Consider the following 16,622-nt stretch of genomic DNA (forward strand, 5'->3'; position numbering starts at 1 on the left):
AGATAAAGAATGGACACTTTTGAGAGAGAGATACCGGCTTCCAGCTATGGAATGAATGCGTCCTAGGGATACAAGGGACAGCAATGGAAGAGAGTCCATCCTGTAATAATACTGTTGCATGCTTTCACAGATTAGCTACACTTGTGCTTAAGAACAACATAATTTAAAGACATATGGAAGGACTACAATGTATGCCTAAAACGAATACAACAAATGTGTGAAGAATATTTCAATTAAAAGTCGACATCCTTTATGCTATCTTTAATTTCTCTTTCTTTGCCAATAAACTATCATTCCTGGGGTGCTTCGGTGGCTTACTTGGTTAAGGGTCCGACTTCCACTAGGTCATGATCTTGCAGCCCATCAGTTTGAGCCCCGCATCAGGCTCTATCCTGACAGCTCAGAGCCTGGAGCCTACCTCAGATTCAGTATCTCCCACTCTCTCCCCCATCCCCAGCTCGGGCTCTCTCATAAAAGGAAAAAAACATTAAAAATGAAAAATCATTCCTAATTTAGAATCTGTGAAATTCTGTCTATACCAGATTCTCCAACATGACCATCTTGATGTTTAGAGCTTATCTGAAAAGTCACTAATAATATCTGATGACACATATGTGACAAGGTCAGCATGCAACTTACAGGGAGCTGCACATCTGTTTTGAATTTACGACATGCATCCGTGGCTTATATTTCCAATGAAATGTGCTTTAGGGATACGGATGGATGAAATAATGTCCATTAGTCATGTAGGTCAATTTCCTACAGGACCATCATGCCTTCAATTAGTAACTGCCATCTCTTCAAAATGAAAAGAAAGCTGGGAAAAGGAATTGTCTTTGAATGAGGTAAGAGAAGACTATGGTGTTTTGAAGGGTTCACCTACCTTCTGGAATTCTCAGAGTGGTTGTGGACAGGAGGATAGCAACCCACGATTTGGACGCACACCGCTCTTTCCAGAGGGAGAATACGGACCTTCTTGTCAAATACTTTTTTATCAATATTAGCAGTTCAACTCTGCCAGGTCCAGACTGCCGGACCTGGGGGCAGCACAATGCCTCATGCCTGGGTTCAGAACATGAGGGACGCCAGCTGGTGGCGGGAGGGGGGAAACCCCACAGGGCCTGGGGCAGTGAGGCAGATGACCCCGGGACACCTCCCCACAGGGCGGGCTCTGGAGTTTACCTGCCAAAGAGCAGCACACTCTCCCTGAAGACATCCTTCTCCATGACAGAACAAAACGCTGAGCCCCACAATTGCAGGAGAAGTGACGGATGCCCATCTTTTCAATTGCAATGGCCTCTGCAGAGCTTGGCCCCAGGGATGTTGGAGTCGTAGAGGCATGAAACTATGATGCCCATGACACCGGCCCTTTCTGCCCCAGCACTCAGAGCCACTTCACACATCCCCTCTCCCCTGGCCCATCTCGCCCCGTCCACATACCTGGACCAGGTCTCCACTTTTCTCCTTGTACTTCCTCTTTGTCTCTGTTTCTCTCTTACCACACCTCTCTGTGTTTCTTCCTTTCACTCTCTGGATCTTGCCCCATTTTCCTATCACTCATCCAGTTTCTCTCACCTTACCTGTCTCTTTGTCCACCTCTCCCCAGGCTTCAGGCTATCTGCTCTGTGCATGCAGCCCTGTCCAGGAGCACAGGGCACTCCTGTCTCTCTCTCTCTCTTTCTCTCTCTCTCTCGCTCGTCATGTTTTGTCCCAGGCCCTGATCACAATGGAGGAGAATCCCCCATACAGCAGCTGCTCATATTGACATTTGCTAAAGCAATCCTGGCAGCATGTGGACAGCCAGACATTTACCCATGGTGGCCCAGCCATGACCCAAAAGCTGCTGGAGAGCTGGCTGTTTCCCTAAGCTGGGAAGAAAAAGGGGCTCACAGGTTCAGAGTCCCTGGGGCAAAGTGGATTGGATTGGCCAATGTAGAAGGAGCCATAGGCTTACACCCAACTCTCCTGCATGGTGTCGAAGGAACCTATCTCAGACCATGGACCTCTGCCCTCCCCATGCCTCAATACGGCATCAGGGGGAGCTTTAGGGGACACCGTGTGACTCGCCACAAAAATTGCATCATTTGCCATCTTGGAGGCCACCTGAATGGGTGCTATTGGTGGCAGCTGGGAAGGTGGGCTGTGAAGCCGGGTTTGTCCACTCAGGATGGGGCGGAGGCCAGGGGATGGGGACCCTGTGCCAAGTGTGGGGGTCCGTCCGTGGCCCTGATGGCCGGGACAATGTGGGGGAAGAGACGTGACTGCACTGGCCGGAAGCGGGGCAGGGTGGGTGGACAACGCCCCGGGCCAGGCCTGCCACGGGCTCTGCGGCCTCTGGCCTCAGATGTGTCGTGAGAATCGCAGTCAGCCGAGGGTGGGCAGCCAGGGTGGGAGTCTGGCCTCCCGGGTGTGTGATGGGGAACCGGCTCCCCACCCCCCTGCACACACTCTGCCTGACACCCAGCTGCCTTTCTTCCCCATCCTCCACCCCCACCCCCTCCCCGAATGGAACGCTGACCAAGCCGCCTGCCCACTTCCTGTGGCCAAAAGATAAAGGACCTCGGGGGCCCCCAGAGCAGAGACCCGTGGAGCCTGGCAAGGTAGGGGCGCTGTCCCCTCTCACACGGCTGCAGAGGCCTCTGGCCCCCCGGCCCTGAGTTGTCTCTCTGTGCCCTCTCTCTTTGCAGATGCTGTGGCTGTTGCTTCTGACCCCCTTCTTCTTGGGGACCTGCGTCGCAGGGAGCCCAGGTGAGTCCTGACCCCACGGGAGTCCTCCCTTCCCTGAGGCTTCTGTAACCTTGTCTCCAGTTCCAGTCGCTGGGGGGCCTTGGGGCTGCCTGTCCGTGCCCTCGGGGGAGGCCTAGGTGGGGACGGGGCTCGGCCCCGGGCCCGAGGCCCAGTCTCCCTCCCCCCTCATGTTGCTTCCCAGCTTCCCTCCCTGAAAACGAGCTGGTGGGCATCGTCGGGGGCCACAGTGCCCCCCAGGAGAAGTGGCCTTGGCAGGTCAGCCTGAAAGTCTACGATTATAACTGGGCCTCGTGGGTGCACATCTGCGGGGGCTCCCTCATCCACCCCCAGTGGGTGCTGACCGCCGCCCACTGCATCGCCCGGTGAGTCCCGCTCACTGCCCTCCAGCTCTGGGCGAATCAGGAGGTGTGGGAATCCGGGCTCCAGGCAGGGTTCAGCCTACCCGCGGGGCGGAGGGGGCCACCCTCGAAGGACCCGCCTCCGTGGCTTCTTTGCGACCCCAGGAAGGACGCCGACCCGGCAGCCTACCGCATCCATGCCGGGGACGTGTACCTCTACGGGGGGAGGACGCTGCTGAATGTGACCCGCGTCATCGTCCACCCCGACTACATCAACGCCTATCTGGGTGCGGACGTGGCCCTGCTCCAGCTGTCACACTCTGTGAAATACACGGCTAACGTCAGGCCTGTCAAGCTCCCGTCGGCCCCGCTTGAGGTCACCCCAGAGGACGAGTGCTGGGTGACCGGCTGGGGCAACATCATGATGCATGGTGTGTACGGGGTGGGGGTTGGGAGGGGTTCGGGGCCGCGCGAGGCATTTCCCGACCTGGCCACACGGAGAAGTCCTGGCGGGTGGGCGGTTGCAGGTTCTGGAAAGGAATCGCCTTCCGACACCCTCCCCCACCCCACCCCGTGTGCGCCCCAATCGGGAGGTCCGACCCCAGAAGCTGGAGGGTCCCTGAAGCAGAACTGAGCTCGGGACCCAACATTGTGATGAGGAAATTCATATTCTTAGTTTTTTCCCAACTTATAGGAAGACATTGGGGGGCGGGCAGAAACCCTCACCCCCCCCCTCCCATTTTCTTTCCGGTCCTTCCAACTAAAGGCAGAATCCCCCTTCCGGGTCTTAGGAATTTAGAGGCAGATGGGAACCCTGCACCCTGGGGTCCCCAAGGTAGCGATCTGGGCGGGAACGCAGGCTCGCGGCCGACAGCGGGGGCCACGCTCCAGCCTCCGGTCACGTCTCTCCCCCAGAGTCGCTGCCTCCACCCTACCGTCTGCAGGAGGTGGCGGTGAGCGTGGTGGACAACGCCGTCTGTGACCAGCAGTACCACAACGCCACCAGCCACCGCTTGGCGGGCAGGAAGATCATCCAGGACGACATGCTGTGTGCGGGGACCGAGGGCCGGGACTCCTGCCAGGTGAGTCCCAGCCCATCCCGGCCCCCACCCCGCGCTGGAGGCCAGCCGGGGCTCAGTGCTGTCTCTCCTTCCTCAGGACGACTCCGGAGGCCCTCTGGTCTGCAAGACGATGGGTGCTTGGCAGTTGGTGGGAGTGGTCAGCTGGGGCGACAGCTGTGCCCTGAGCAACTGTCCCGGGGTCTACGCTCGCGTCCAGACGTACGTGCCCTGGATCACGCAGCAAATCGGGAGGGGCCTCTGACCAGGGCCTGCTGGCCGTCCGCCCGGCTGGGCCCGGAGGAGCGACGCCTTCCTCCCCCCAGAGCCTGCTGCTTCAGCCTCTGCGCCCCCGTCCCTGGCCTGGGCTCCGCCTTCGCTTCTGGCCTCCTCAGTGTCCGGGACTTCCCTGACTGCTGGGGGAAGGAGCAAGAAGATGCCAGGGGGAGGGCGGGAAGTCCCTGGGGCCCAGGGTGCCTCGCTGTGCTGTCTGTCAAATTAAAGAGCTTGAGGAATGACCAGAGTGTGGTCAGTCTTTGTGGAGTGGGCTCTCCGTGGGAGCGTGTCAGCCAGCCCCGAGGTACAGGGGGCCTCGCTGGGGCTGGTGTCCTACCAGGCTTGGCAAGGGAGAGTGAGGATCTCAGGGTTGGCTCCACTCTGCGGCCACAGCCCCCAGCTCTGTCCTGCACCAGAGGTCACCACGTGGTTCCAACCTTGCATCCATCCCTCCTTCCATCCCCCATCCTTCCAACCATCCGTCCATCCCACTTCTCTCGTAAGGCAAGATCTGTTCTCAGAATTAACCAGTTGCCATGCAAAAGTGACCTGGGTATGATGCCAATATGTCCTCCCCTTTAGGGACGTGCTTGCCCATCTGGGTACCTTCTGGTGAGGGTCTTCACTGGCTCCCCATGGGGAGTTGGGTATGAGCTCCAGATGCTGGGCAGCAGCCGGAGAAAAATGCCCCGTAGGCAGCCAGGTGAGGGGCTGGAGGCCACGGTGACCCAGGGCCATGATGTGTGTGCGCTGCAGGGTTAGGGGGTGCTCTGAGCCCATGTGCCGGGCCTGGGGTGGGGCAGGGAGGGCCCATTCACCTGCCATGAAGAATGGATGAGGGAGGCGGGAGGAGGGAGGAGGGAGGAACTGAGGGGCAGGCTCCGTGGCAGGCCCCACCTGCTCCTCCTGGGCACCTGCAGCTATGGCTGTCCCCACCACTTGTGCCCCGTGGATGCTGCCCCCTGGACTAAGTGGCCGGCTCTGGGCCACACAGGCCGCAGCAGGACCAGGGCGGCCCCAGGTGGCCTGTCTGTAGACCCACGTTTGTTTTTTGTCACCCAGACAGGGGTGGGGATGGGTGTCCCCCACCTCCAGGAAGCCCTCCCCGGTTCCCAGGGGGCACACTGGCTCATCTCCTCTGTCCTCCAGGAGTCGGGTCTTCGGGGCCGCCCCGGAGGGTCCCAGCTCGAGGCCCAGAGTGAGCCAGGAGACAGGCCCTCGTGACAGGCGTCTGTGCCAGTCCACACTGCCCACGTCCCTGCCCCCGCGCCCATCTCAGGGTCCCGTGGTCTTCACCGCAGATCAGATGGGCACAGCCCCCAGCTGCCCAGCTCAGAGCAGGCAATTCCTAACCGTCCGCCGTGTGGCCAGTGCCTGATGACAGAGCCGATTAGGGGCCCTGGGAGGGGGCTGGACTTGTCTGCACCCGGCCCCGGCTCCCGGCCCAGCTCCAAATCGCAGACCAGGTGGGAGAGTCCCCCTGAGACCCTCTAGGTCAGTGAACCCTTTAGGTGTGGGGAAACTGAGGCATGAGGGGGGTTGCCTGATGATCTGGCAGGATGAGGCTTCTCTGGGCACAGACTTGTGTCTCCTGCCAGCTCTTGGTTCAAAAGGCATGTTTGTCATCTGTCCTGATGAACGAGGACAGTGACACCAGCTGTGTGTTGGGGCCTTTGCTGAAGCCATCATGGCCACACGCCAGATGGTGAGCCTCGGGAAGGGGTGACCTGCCCATCAGCCCGGTTGGGGTGGGCAGCAGGGTCAGGCCCAGGAGGCCTGATGTCACCCAGTGCAGGGTCAGGTCTGGAGACACCCAGGCACCACCCCCAGGTCCCCCCAGGCAGGACTTTGGGGCCATCACCTGTGCTGGCTCCACCAGTGGGGACCCCTCTCCCCACCCGTAACCCCTCACGTGGCTCCCTGCAGAGCCCTCAGCTTCCCTGGACACCTGGGTCTGTCGAGAGAGAACCTGGACACCAGCCTCGGAGCCCCCTGATGTCTCTGTGACACCGTGCCGCTTCTGCCCCCATTTGACCGGAGCGCAGAGTGAGGCGCAGGGAGGGGTGTCCTGGCTCTAGGTGCCTCCCTCCCCTGGCCCTGGGGATACCCTCCCGGCCCGCTGGGGTCTCCTGTCGCCCGGCGGACACAGTGGCCCTCTGGGAAGGGCCCTAGCAGCACGGTGGGAGGGCTGGACCCCCCACAGCTCCCGCTGCCCCTAGTACCCCCACCCCCTGCACCTCTCTGTCCCCCACCCTCTGCAAGCTGCAGGAGTCAGGTGGGGCTGTAGAAGGAAGCTGGCGGACCATTCCAGAATCTCACCGCTAAGGACAGAGACTTTAGATTAAATGCATGTGTTTGTGTCTGACAAGCGGAAGGAGAGAGGTGAATGTTGACCTAGAAAGCTCCTTCTGGCCCAGAGAGCCCAGAAGACTCCCCGAAGGACGGTGGTGATGTCATTCTCTGTGTGTTCGGGCACATGGCTGTGTCTGAGCAGCCAGGAGACCACAGACTTTCAAAGGCAAAGGTTAGCGCTGTCTACCTCATAGAAAGACCCGGAAACGAGTAAACAGTCTGCAACTAGAATTGCTCAGGTGGGAGAGGACAGGAGCAGTTTGCTCGAGTGACTGTGCTCCCGGCACGGCCGCGGGGCAGGGCCCGCCGAGGGAGGGGGGCGGGGGCGCAGGGGGCAGGGGGGGCCGAGGATGGGAGGAACGGCCGGGGGCCCAGGGAGCCATCTCCGTGGGGGCGTCGGTGCGGAGCAGCGTCTGAACGGCAAGGCCGCTCCACCTAGAAGCCAGTCTGCGTGCTGGCGTGAGCGGTGACGGGGGGGACGCCCAGGTGCCCAGAGGGAAGACGGGATGGGTCGCAACTAGAACACCCAGCAGTGGGGCCCTTGGACCCGGTCCGGTGTTGCAGGTGGACCGCCGTTCCGCCCCCTGTGCCGAGGCCGAGGGCTCCAGTCGCCCAAGGGACCCTTCTCGTCACAACTCACGGAGATGCGAATTAGAACCTTAACGAGGTGCCACCCCCGACCAGCATGGTGGTCTGCGGGGTGGGGTCGGCCGGCCACTCTCCCCGTTGCTGCGGGTGGGGGGTGGCCCACGTGGCCTGTCCAGCTCGGGCGTGCGCATAGGAGCGGCCACAGTCACCCGGCCCTCAGACCCCGGATGGGGACACCCCACGCCCCCCTTAGCAGCCTGGACAGCAGGGCGAGCGCGGCCGTGAGAGGTGAAGGGCGTGCAAGGAAACGCGAGGCTCGGGGGGTGTCGCACGGGGGGAGGAGGGGACGGGGGTGCGGGACGTCACCTCAACCCCCACCTCAACCCCATCTCAGTGCCTGGGGGTCCCCAGAAATGTCTTTTCAACGGTCCTGGTTGCTTTCTCTGTCCCCAAGTGCATGATGTCACTCACCAAAGAGACAAGCGAGTGAGCTGAGAAGCGGCCCTGGGTACAAGGGCCTGGGCAGGGCACGGTGGTTGGGGGCTGGGGACCCCACGGTGACCGCAGCTGCACCCGGCCGTGCCCTGCGCCCCCTTCCCTCTCCCTCAGTGACCCCCCCACAACCGGAGCCACGGCGACAACCACACGTATTCTGCAGGCACCGTTACGAGGATTAGCGCCCATGGCCTGCTCACCGGGCAGGGCGCGGGGACGAAGCAGCGGTCGGGGGCAGCAGAGGGCTGGCAGCTCCGGGGACGGCTCAGGGCTCTTCGGGGACATACTGGCGGACCCAGTCCAGGTAGTGGGTGACCCGGGTGTAGATGCCTGGCTGGTCGGCCTGAGCCCAGCCGTCGCCCCAGCTGACCACGCCTGCCTGCAGCCGGGTGCCCCTCACCTTGCAGACCGGGGGTCCTCCAGAGTCACCCTGGGTGGGGGGGAGGGTCAGCGGTGGCCCGTGAGGCAGGGCGTGTGGGGGCGGCAGGGGGTCACAGGGGGGCAGGGAGGCCGCGCCTTCTTCTTAACCTGGAAGTTATTTTTATGACAAGTGTAGTACGCGCCCCCTGGAAACTCTTGGCAGATATGGACGTGCTAAGACAAAAAAGAGAAAAAACCAAGAAATCCGTTCTCCTTCCTCCTTCCCTCATCCCACCCAGGGGTTGTCACTGTCCGTTGTTGGGGTGATGAGTTCTAGAACTTTCTGAGGCCTGGGTAGGCCTCGGGACGGATGAGGTGTGGAGGGAGGTGCGTCTCGCAAGGGAAGGGTCCGAGGGGACAGGGTGAGGGCGGAAAGACAGGACTAGGCTCCTTCACGCCCAGAGCTGCAGATCAGAGATGAAGGGCACCTCGGGCAGGGCAGGGGTGGGGGGTTCCCGTGTGCCTGGAAACCAAACCCACACAGCCGAGACCAGGTAAGGTCAGGGCCGAGGGCAGCCACGAGACGAGTCAGCGGCTAGTGTGGGGGTAGGGGCAAGGAGGAGGGGTCCCCCTGCGGAGGCCACCACGTGGGCCCACGTGACCCATGTCCCCTGGGCAACCAGAGACCCCAGCAGGCTGGGAGGGCATCCCTGGGGCCAGAGAAGAAGGCACCTAGGGAACAGGACCCCCCTCCCTGTGCCTCAGTTTGCTCTCCTGTCAAATAGGGGGCAGAAACAGCACAGTGTCCAGAGACATCTGGTGGGGGGCACAGATGGCCCTCAGGGTTTCTGTCTCAAGCCGGGGCCGGGTGCCGACAAGTCCAGCCCCCTCCCAGGGCCCCTAATCGGCTCTGTCATCAGGCACTGGCCACACGGCGGACGGTTAGGAAGTGCCTGCTCTGAGCTGGGCAGCTGGGGGCTGTGCCCATCTGATCTGCGGTGAAGACCACGGGACCCTGAGATGGGCGCGGGGGCAGGGACGTGGGCAGTGTGGGCTGGCACAGACGCCTGTCACGAGGGCCTGACTGTCTCCTGGCTCACTCTGGGCCTCGAGCTGGGACCCTCCAGGGCGGCCCCGAAGACCCGACTCCTGGAGGACAGAGGAGACGAGCCAGTGTGCCCCCTGGGAACCGGGGAGGACTTCCTGGAGGTGGGGGACACCCGTCCCCACCCCTGTCCGGGTGGCGGGGAAAAACAAACGTGGGTCTACAGACAGGCCACCTGGGGCCGCCCTGGTCCTGCTGTGGCCTGTGCGGCCCAGAGCCGGCCACTTAGTCCAGGGGGCAGCATCCACGGGGCACAAATGGTGGGAACAGCCACAGCTGCAGGTGCCCAGGAGGAGCAGGTGGGGCCTGCCACGGAGCCTGCCCCTCAGCTCCTCCCTCCTCCCTCCTCCCGCCTGCACAACAGGTGAATAGGCCCTCCGTGCCCCACTCTGGCCTGGCACATGGGCTCAGGGCACCCCCTAACCCTGCAGTGCACACACATCATGGCCCTGGCCCCGGGGAGGATGTGAGCCCCCGAGAGATTGGGGTGAAGCAAGGAGTGGCTGAGCCTGAGGTCCTTCACTGTGTGTCCTCTGCCCACTGGGGTCAGTGTCAGAGAGCTTAGGTTGGACCGTGGCCCCAGACCGGGTGCTGTCCCCCTGGGTCACAGCACGTAAGCTCTGTCCTCAGCCAGGAGGAGCCTCCCACCACACAGACTACCCTGGAGGCAGCCGTGGCCGGGGGGCCACGGTGGGGTCCTGCTTTGCCGTGTGGCAGGAAGGGCCTGGACCTGGCCCCGGGGCTGGTCTGCACTGCCCTCAGCCACCAGCGTGGTCACAGCTGTCACCCACAAGACTCTGGAGCCGTCCCAAGTCCTATCCTATCCCGGCCTGTCTATACCCACTCTCATGCTGGGAAGGAGCCCTGGGAGGCCAGCGGGGCACTGGGCAGGTCAAAGGTCAGGGCCAGAGTCTTCAGGGCAGGAAGAGGACCGAGCGGGCAGACGGTGCAGCCTCAGCAGCTCGCCCCCCAGCACCCAGCCCTGCTGGGAGCCCTGGCAAAAACTTGCCAAGTTTCCCCAGAGTGTGAATGCCCACGTGTGAACTTGGTTCCCCTCTCGTGAGCTTGGCTCTTTCTTCCAGAACCAGAGGGGGGCCGGGCCAAGCCTCCATGGAGACTCCGAGGCCGGCCCGGGAGCGTCACCCAGCCCCGCTCTCAGTGAGGTGACGGGCCCGCCGCGCTCCTGGAAGTGGTGCGGGTCCCGACGGCGATAACCCAACGCGTTTCTTAAATAAGTTAATATTTATTCCCCTTTGCTTTGCCCCCCACCCCCTTCCCCCTTCCATTAAGCAGCCAAATTTCCTGTATCAGATTATTGCAACGTTTAACCTGAATTTGTAAAAGAAACGTCCGCGAACCGCAGGGGCTTTGCTGCAACCTCCCAGCCCGGGCGGGGCCGCCAGCAGAGGCGCCAGCTTATTGCATGGACCCCACTCCCTGGGGACGCGAGCGTGCCTCGATCGCCCCAACACAGATGCTGGGCAGCGGGCCCGGGAGCGGAGGCGGACAGAGGGGGGCGAGGAGGGGGGACAAATAGGTGAGGACTCAGACCGTGAGCAACAGTGAAGCGTGGCCGTGGTGGCCTCGGGGACCGAGCTGCCACCAACCAGAGCACAGGTGGCCCCGAGCACGTGTTCCCTAGAAAAGTAAGTGGGTGTGAGGACGGGGCTCTGCTGGGCAGCCTCCGACTTCCTCTTTTTGGTCGTTTTCTGGTCTTTGTCCCAGGGATGCAGCGGTCGCGAGGGGGACCGCTGATCAGGCCTCAGACCGCCTTGGCGGAGCTGGGAAAACCCAAACCCGAGCGCACCGGCCGGAGGCTCCCAGGCCGACGGCTACCCCCTGTTCTGCTTCGTCCAGACCCGGCGTCTGCCTCCCTCTCCCTGGGCGGACGGCCTCCCGGGCTCCTCTGCCTCGGCAGGGCCCGAGCTGGGGTCCACGCGCAGCCCTGCCCGGGGCCACCACCCTGCCGGGTGCGCCCCAACCCCAGTGCTAAAACCTGTGTGGCACCGTGCCCTCAGCTACACGGGCTTGTCTACGTGGTCACCCGGGATGGGGGTGGCCGGGGGGGACCCCGCTTTCTTTGGGGGGCTCTGGAGGACTTTGAGGTGCAGCCCCCGTCCCTTCTCTGGGGGGTCGCTGGAGAGCACGGGAGGCTCTGTTTTGTGGGGTTCAGGAGGCACTGTGGCCCCCGAAAGGGAAGCTCTGGGTTCAGGGGCCATGCTGTGGCCGCTGTCCGCAAACAGGTCTCCGCCAGGGCCCCCCACGTCCAGCGGCTCAAAGGCGAAGCTGGGGACGGTCAGGTGCTCTGCGCGGCAGGCCGCCTGTGCGCGCCGCTCCCCCTTGGCGGCCGCGTCCGCCCCCGCCCCCTCCACGGGCTCCAGGGAGTCCCTGTGTGGCGTGGCCTCACAGGACGGGGTTCGCCGTCTCAGAGTGCCGCTGCCCTCTGCCGCCGGGGGCCGCGCGGTGCCCTCGTCCTCTGCGGGGGGGTCTACGGAGATGCAGGGGGGGCTCATCTTCTTCTTCCTGCGGGCCCCCGAGGGGGGCTCCGCCTCCGGGACCCGGGCCTTCACCTCCCGGACCTCCGAGCGGCCGTCCCCTCCTCCCTGCTCCGCCGAGGGCCGCCTCTGCTCATCCACCTGGCCCGGCTGCCCCCGGAAGCCCTGGGCGTCGACGCCGCAGAACCCGTGCAGGTCCGGCTCACCGCCCGCTCCCGGGGCATCGGGGGACGCCGAGGGGCTCTGCGCCGAGCTGGTGATGTGGCTGACCTCCTCGTCAGCAGGGTCCGGGGCCTCGGCCTCCTCCCCTCCTGGGGCCGGTGGCCTACCGGAAACGCAGCGCTGCCCAAAAGTGTGCTTGCGGGCGCGGACGCTGGCGGGCCTCGGGGAACGGGGTGGGGACCGTACGGAGGCCCCCAGGGACGCCTGCCTCACGGGGGTCTTCCCGCCGGGCTCCGCCCAGCCTGGGCCACCATCCCTGGGGCCGGCCATCTGCCCTTCCAGGGAGCTGGTGCGCACGGCCTCCTGCAAGGATACGGGGTCAGGTGACCAAGGAGGCCGGGCAGGACCCAGGCAGCAGCCCGGGGCGCGGGAACCCCCACCCCACCCGCAGAGTAGGACCGAGACTCCCCAGGGCGAGCGGACACGCCGTCCCCTGGCCCCACCTATGCCGAACGCACCGCTCGTGCTGGGGACACAGCGAGGACAGAAGACTAAGGACTTGAACTCCCGTGGGCAGAGCCTGCTGTGGCCCGGGAGGCCCCGCTGGGCACAGAGCCCCCACCCTGCACAGCGCCAGCAGGGCCCAGAAGCCCAAGCACAGGGCATGTGGCAGAGAGAGGATCTGAGGCCGCGGCAGGCGGAGAGTGGTCTCAGGGTACGGGCGAGGCTCAGGGGTGCTGCGCTGCATGGGACTGAGACTAGTGCCCGAGGAGACACGGTTCCTGGGCCCTGTACGTCGTCCCAGACTGCAGGGACGTGCCCCCCTCCCCTGGCGTCCCCGCCACTCGTCTTTCAAACGGGAGGGAACCACGGTGGGGCCCCCAGGCCTGGGCCGCGGGACTCGGAGGGCTTCTCCTACCTGTCTGCGGAGCAGTCGGCTGAGGCTGGGGGAGCGGGTTGCGCCCCGAAGGGACAGGGCACCGAGGGCGTCGGTGTCCTTGGCTGGGGATGGTGCGGCCGAAGAGACCCGGAGGGAGGTGCAGGGCTCCGCGGGCAGGGAGTGTGCAGAGGTGGACAGACCCGGGGCAGGACCTGGGGCAGGAAGGTGAGAACGCTGCAGCCTCGGCCACCTGCCGGAGGCCCGGCCGCCCCCTCCCACCGGCCGCCTCCAGGGGCCTCACCCGAGCAGGTTTCCGCATCCGCTTCCGGCAGCGGGCGAGGGTGTGGGGCGGAGGCGGGCGCCACGGGCCGGAACATGTAGCTGTCGTTGGGCAGGGACAGCATCCGGGACACAGACACCTTGCGCACGACCAGGAGGCCGGGGGCGTCCGGGCTCTGCGGGGCCGCGGGCCTGGGGCGGGCGGGGGGGCCTCGCGCCACCTCCAGCTCCAGCTCGGCGTCCAGCTCGGCGTCCTCGCGGGCCTCCTTGTTGCTCTCCTCCAAGTGCTTCATGAGCACGGCCACCACCACGTTGACCAGCACGAACTGTGCCACCAGCACGAAGGTGACGAAGTAGATGGGGGAGATGGCTGGCAGGTACGTGAGGCAGTGCTTGTCCTCGCGGGCACACTCCCGCAGCGTGTCCTGCGGAGGCAGAGCAGGCGACTGCGGGGCGCCCCGCCCCCCGCCCCCCCACCCCCTCCCCGCCCTGCGCCCTGGGCGCCCCGCCCCCCACGACGGCTCGGGCGCTACCTTCATGATCCCGTTCCAGTTGTCCCCCGTGGACACGCGGAACAGCGTGAGGAAAGCCATGCCGAAGTTGGAGAAGGTGGCATGCCGGCTCAGGCCCTCGCAGGGGTTGTCGTCACTGCACTCTGCCGGGGAGACCCTCGCTCGGTCAGCCCGAGGGCTCTGCAGGGCGGTGTATACCCTGGACCCCGAGGCCACACAGGGCCACGCCGGACCCAACCGAGAGCCCTGCCCTCCCCCAGGGAGCAGATCGCACTGTCTTGGGGAAAAGGACCCACGCGCAGCTCGGGGGCCCTGGCAGGTGGGTGCTGGCCTCTGTGGGGGCCGTGCCCTTTCAAGGCCGGGGGAGGGGAACAGGGCTGCCTGGAGCCCCACCCTGGCATGTGAGACTTTCCAGGTGGACACGGTCTCTGCGGGTACACAGGCCAAGCCCTCCGTGGCAGCCGGCTCTGGCTGAGCCCCAGCAGAGGGCACCCCTGCTCCCCAGGCCTGCCTCTCAGGTCAGCATGCCCTCGGGCCCCAGGGCCAGGACGGACACGGCTGCCTTGTCGTGGGGGCATAGGAAGCACCCCGAATAGGGGGCTGGGGTCTGGGGCACCAGCTGCCGAGTCCCAGGATCCCCTCTGGGCAGACCCTGAGCTGTGACAGCCACCTCCGCCGCCTTATAGACAAGTCCATGCTGGCGGCTGCCGGAAGCCACTAAGCACTCAGTGACATCGGGTGTTTTTGAGGAGATCCCAAGGGACTGGGCTGTCCTGGAAAGTCCCCACCTGCTCCCTGCCCACGCTGGCCAGAGCCTCGGGCCTAGGGGGTGGAAAGAATCCCCGGTGACCATTAAAAAGGACACGGGGCAGCGTTTGTATCCCAGGGACCACAAGAAGCGGGGAGACGGGTGCATGTGCCTCGAGTGCGTATCTGCACGCACACACTTCCTCACGCTCACGTATGGCCCTGTCCTCCTGGCTAGGCGTGAACACGTGTGTATCCGCGCATGTCCGTGTGTGCATGCGTGTCAGGGGTCTGGCACCACACTCCTGCGAATGCGCGGATGCCCCTGTGTGAGGCCGATGCACGGGCGGGTCTTGGGCAGTGAGGGCTGATGGGGGCGGCGGCTGGGTGAGGACACAGATGGGGCAGGAGGCGGGTGGCCGGTGTCTGCCGGGCGGGCACCCGGTGCCCGGGGGGCCGCATGCGCGTGGGCGAGGCTGCGCACACTCACCGAGCCTCCCAAACAGCTCCACCCCCAGGGCAGCATAGATAAAAAACAGGAGCATGAAAAGTAGGCCGAGGTTCCCTACCTACACGAAGAGAGAAGCAGAGTGAGGTCAGGGGCAGCCTCAGCCCCCACCCGCTGGGCTCTCGGCGCCCCACCTCGCCGCCCTCAACCACACTCCTGGCCAGGCTCCCGACACTGCCTTCGAGCCCTGTTCTCCACCCGTCCCTTCAGGCCCTGGAGCTCTGTGGCCCCCGGGGGCCCCTCTGCCAGCACCCCCACCTCGGTCCCTCCTCGGTTCAGTTCCTCACACCCACCCTGCACCCCGGGCCCCACCGCCCTCTGCTCCTCTGCTCCTCAGAGCCCCAGGCCACCTCCAGCCTCAGCGACCCCACTGGGGGCTAGCTATGCAGACCTAGGGCGTCCTGCCCCCTGCCCGGCCCTGGCACATGCCGCATTCGGCAGGGCGCCCTGGCGTCCTGTGACCCGTGCCGCGCCTTCTCTAGCACCCATCCCCGACTCCTCCACCCCATCCCCCCATCACTCCTGCTGGCACGGGCCTCAGGGGCCGCAGAGGGGACAGGAGGGGGCTGGCCGAAGGTGGGAGGGGGTGTGTGGTGTGCAGATGGCTGGAGAGGAGGGGCTGTGGGGGTGAGTGAGCAGCTGGATAGGAACGCGCTGGGCTAGCAGACAGACAGCTGGCTGGGAGAGCCGGACATGGACAGAAGGACACAAGGGTGGACGGACAGATAGCTGGTGGGAGGGCTGGAGATGGACAGAAGGACCCAGAGGTGGATGGACAGCTGGTGGGAGAGCTGGATGTATGGAAGGAAGGACACAGGAGTGGACGGACAGATAGCTGGTGGGAGGGCTGCAAATGGACAGAAGGACACAGGTGGAGAGATGGCTGGTGGGAGAAAGACACGGATGGACAGATGGACGGACAATTGGTAGGAGAGTTCGATTAATGGACAGAAGGACACAGGAGCGGGTGGATGGATGGATGGCTGGCGGAGAGTTGGATGTATGGACAGAAGGACATGGGTGGATGGACAGAGGGACAGCTGGTGGAGAGTTGGATGTATGGAGAGAAAGACACGGATGGACAGACGGATGGATGGCTGGTGGAGAGGTGGACGTACGGACAGGACACAGGGGTGGACAGACGCGCTGGGTGCAGTCCTCTGAACTCAGACAAGTCTTTCTGGTCCACATCCTCTGCCCACTGCATCCAGAATCGGACTGGGGGAGGTGCGCCCTGGTCTCCAGTCTTTCCCAGAGGAACCGAGGCCCAGAGAGACACAGCCCTCCTCTCTGCCAGCACAGCAGAGGCGTTCCCTGCACACGTGGGGCGGTTACCGTGGCTTTTGCAAGACCGATGACCGTGTTAGCGAATGAATCGCATCGAGTGAGGCCCCCCCCCCCGCTGCGTCTCGTGGTCTTGGGGGCGGCTGTAATGCCCACCTCGGGGCCGTGAAGCGGACCCGGGCCCCGGGTCGAGGAGCTGCTGACCTACCTGGGGCAGGGCTTGAACCACCGTGTCCAGCAGGGCCCGCATGCCTGTGGCCATCTTGAGCAGTTTCAGCACTAGGGCCAGGAGCCGAGCATCAGTGGGGGGCGTGGGGCCTGGGCCGGTCTGACCCTCCCCTGCTGCCGGAGACCCCGGGGCCACCCCCATCCCTTACGCTCCCCGGCCCCCAGACCGAGCCCAGGGGGACACTGCAGGGCGAGCCGAGGAAGGAT

At 64.3% G+C, this 16,622-nt stretch overlaps 2 protein-coding genes and 1 long non-coding RNA gene across 5 annotated transcripts in view; 2 read left to right on the forward strand and 1 right to left on the reverse strand.

Annotated features, from left to right (window-relative positions):
• Positions 1–2,672: 2,672 nt before the first annotated feature.
• LOC122471882 (serine protease 29-like) lies at positions 2,673–4,662 on the forward strand. Its single transcript, XM_043561072.1, has 5 exons — positions 2,673–2,748; positions 2,930–3,110; positions 3,252–3,517; positions 4,002–4,168; positions 4,245–4,662. Exons 1-5 carry the CDS (start codon positions 2,688–2,690, stop codon positions 4,407–4,409), a joined length of 840 nt encoding a protein of 279 aa, XP_043417007.1. The 5' UTR covers positions 2,673–2,687; the 3' UTR covers positions 4,410–4,662.
• A 5,885-nt stretch (positions 4,663–10,547) lies between these two features.
• The window catches only part of CACNA1H (calcium voltage-gated channel subunit alpha1 H), a 61,550-nt gene continuing 55,475 nt past the window's right edge, over positions 10,548–16,622 (reverse strand). For all 3 annotated transcript variants that reach the window (XM_043561076.1, XM_043561074.1, XM_043561075.1), the window contains 6 exons: positions 16,396–16,466; positions 14,886–14,964; positions 13,670–13,791; positions 13,159–13,561; positions 12,897–13,069; positions 10,548–12,340 (listed from right to left, as the gene is read on the reverse strand). In XM_043561076.1, coding sequence (XP_043417011.1) covers positions 11,339–12,340; positions 12,897–13,069; positions 13,159–13,561; positions 13,670–13,791; positions 14,886–14,964; positions 16,396–16,466 — 1,850 coding nt within the window. In that variant the 3' untranslated portion in view covers positions 10,548–11,338. The remainder of the gene's footprint in view (positions 12,341–12,896; positions 13,070–13,158; positions 13,562–13,669; positions 13,792–14,885; positions 14,965–16,395; positions 16,467–16,622) is intronic.
• On the forward strand, positions 15,222–15,853 carry LOC122471888. Its single transcript, XR_006294299.1, has 2 exons — positions 15,222–15,616; positions 15,671–15,853. It is a non-coding gene; the product is annotated as an uncharacterized LOC122471888 (long non-coding RNA).

This window comes from Prionailurus bengalensis, chromosome E3 (genome assembly GCF_016509475.1).
Source record: "Prionailurus bengalensis isolate Pbe53 chromosome E3, Fcat_Pben_1.1_paternal_pri, whole genome shotgun sequence".
Classification (NCBI taxonomy): domain Eukaryota; kingdom Metazoa; phylum Chordata; class Mammalia; order Carnivora; family Felidae; genus Prionailurus; species Prionailurus bengalensis.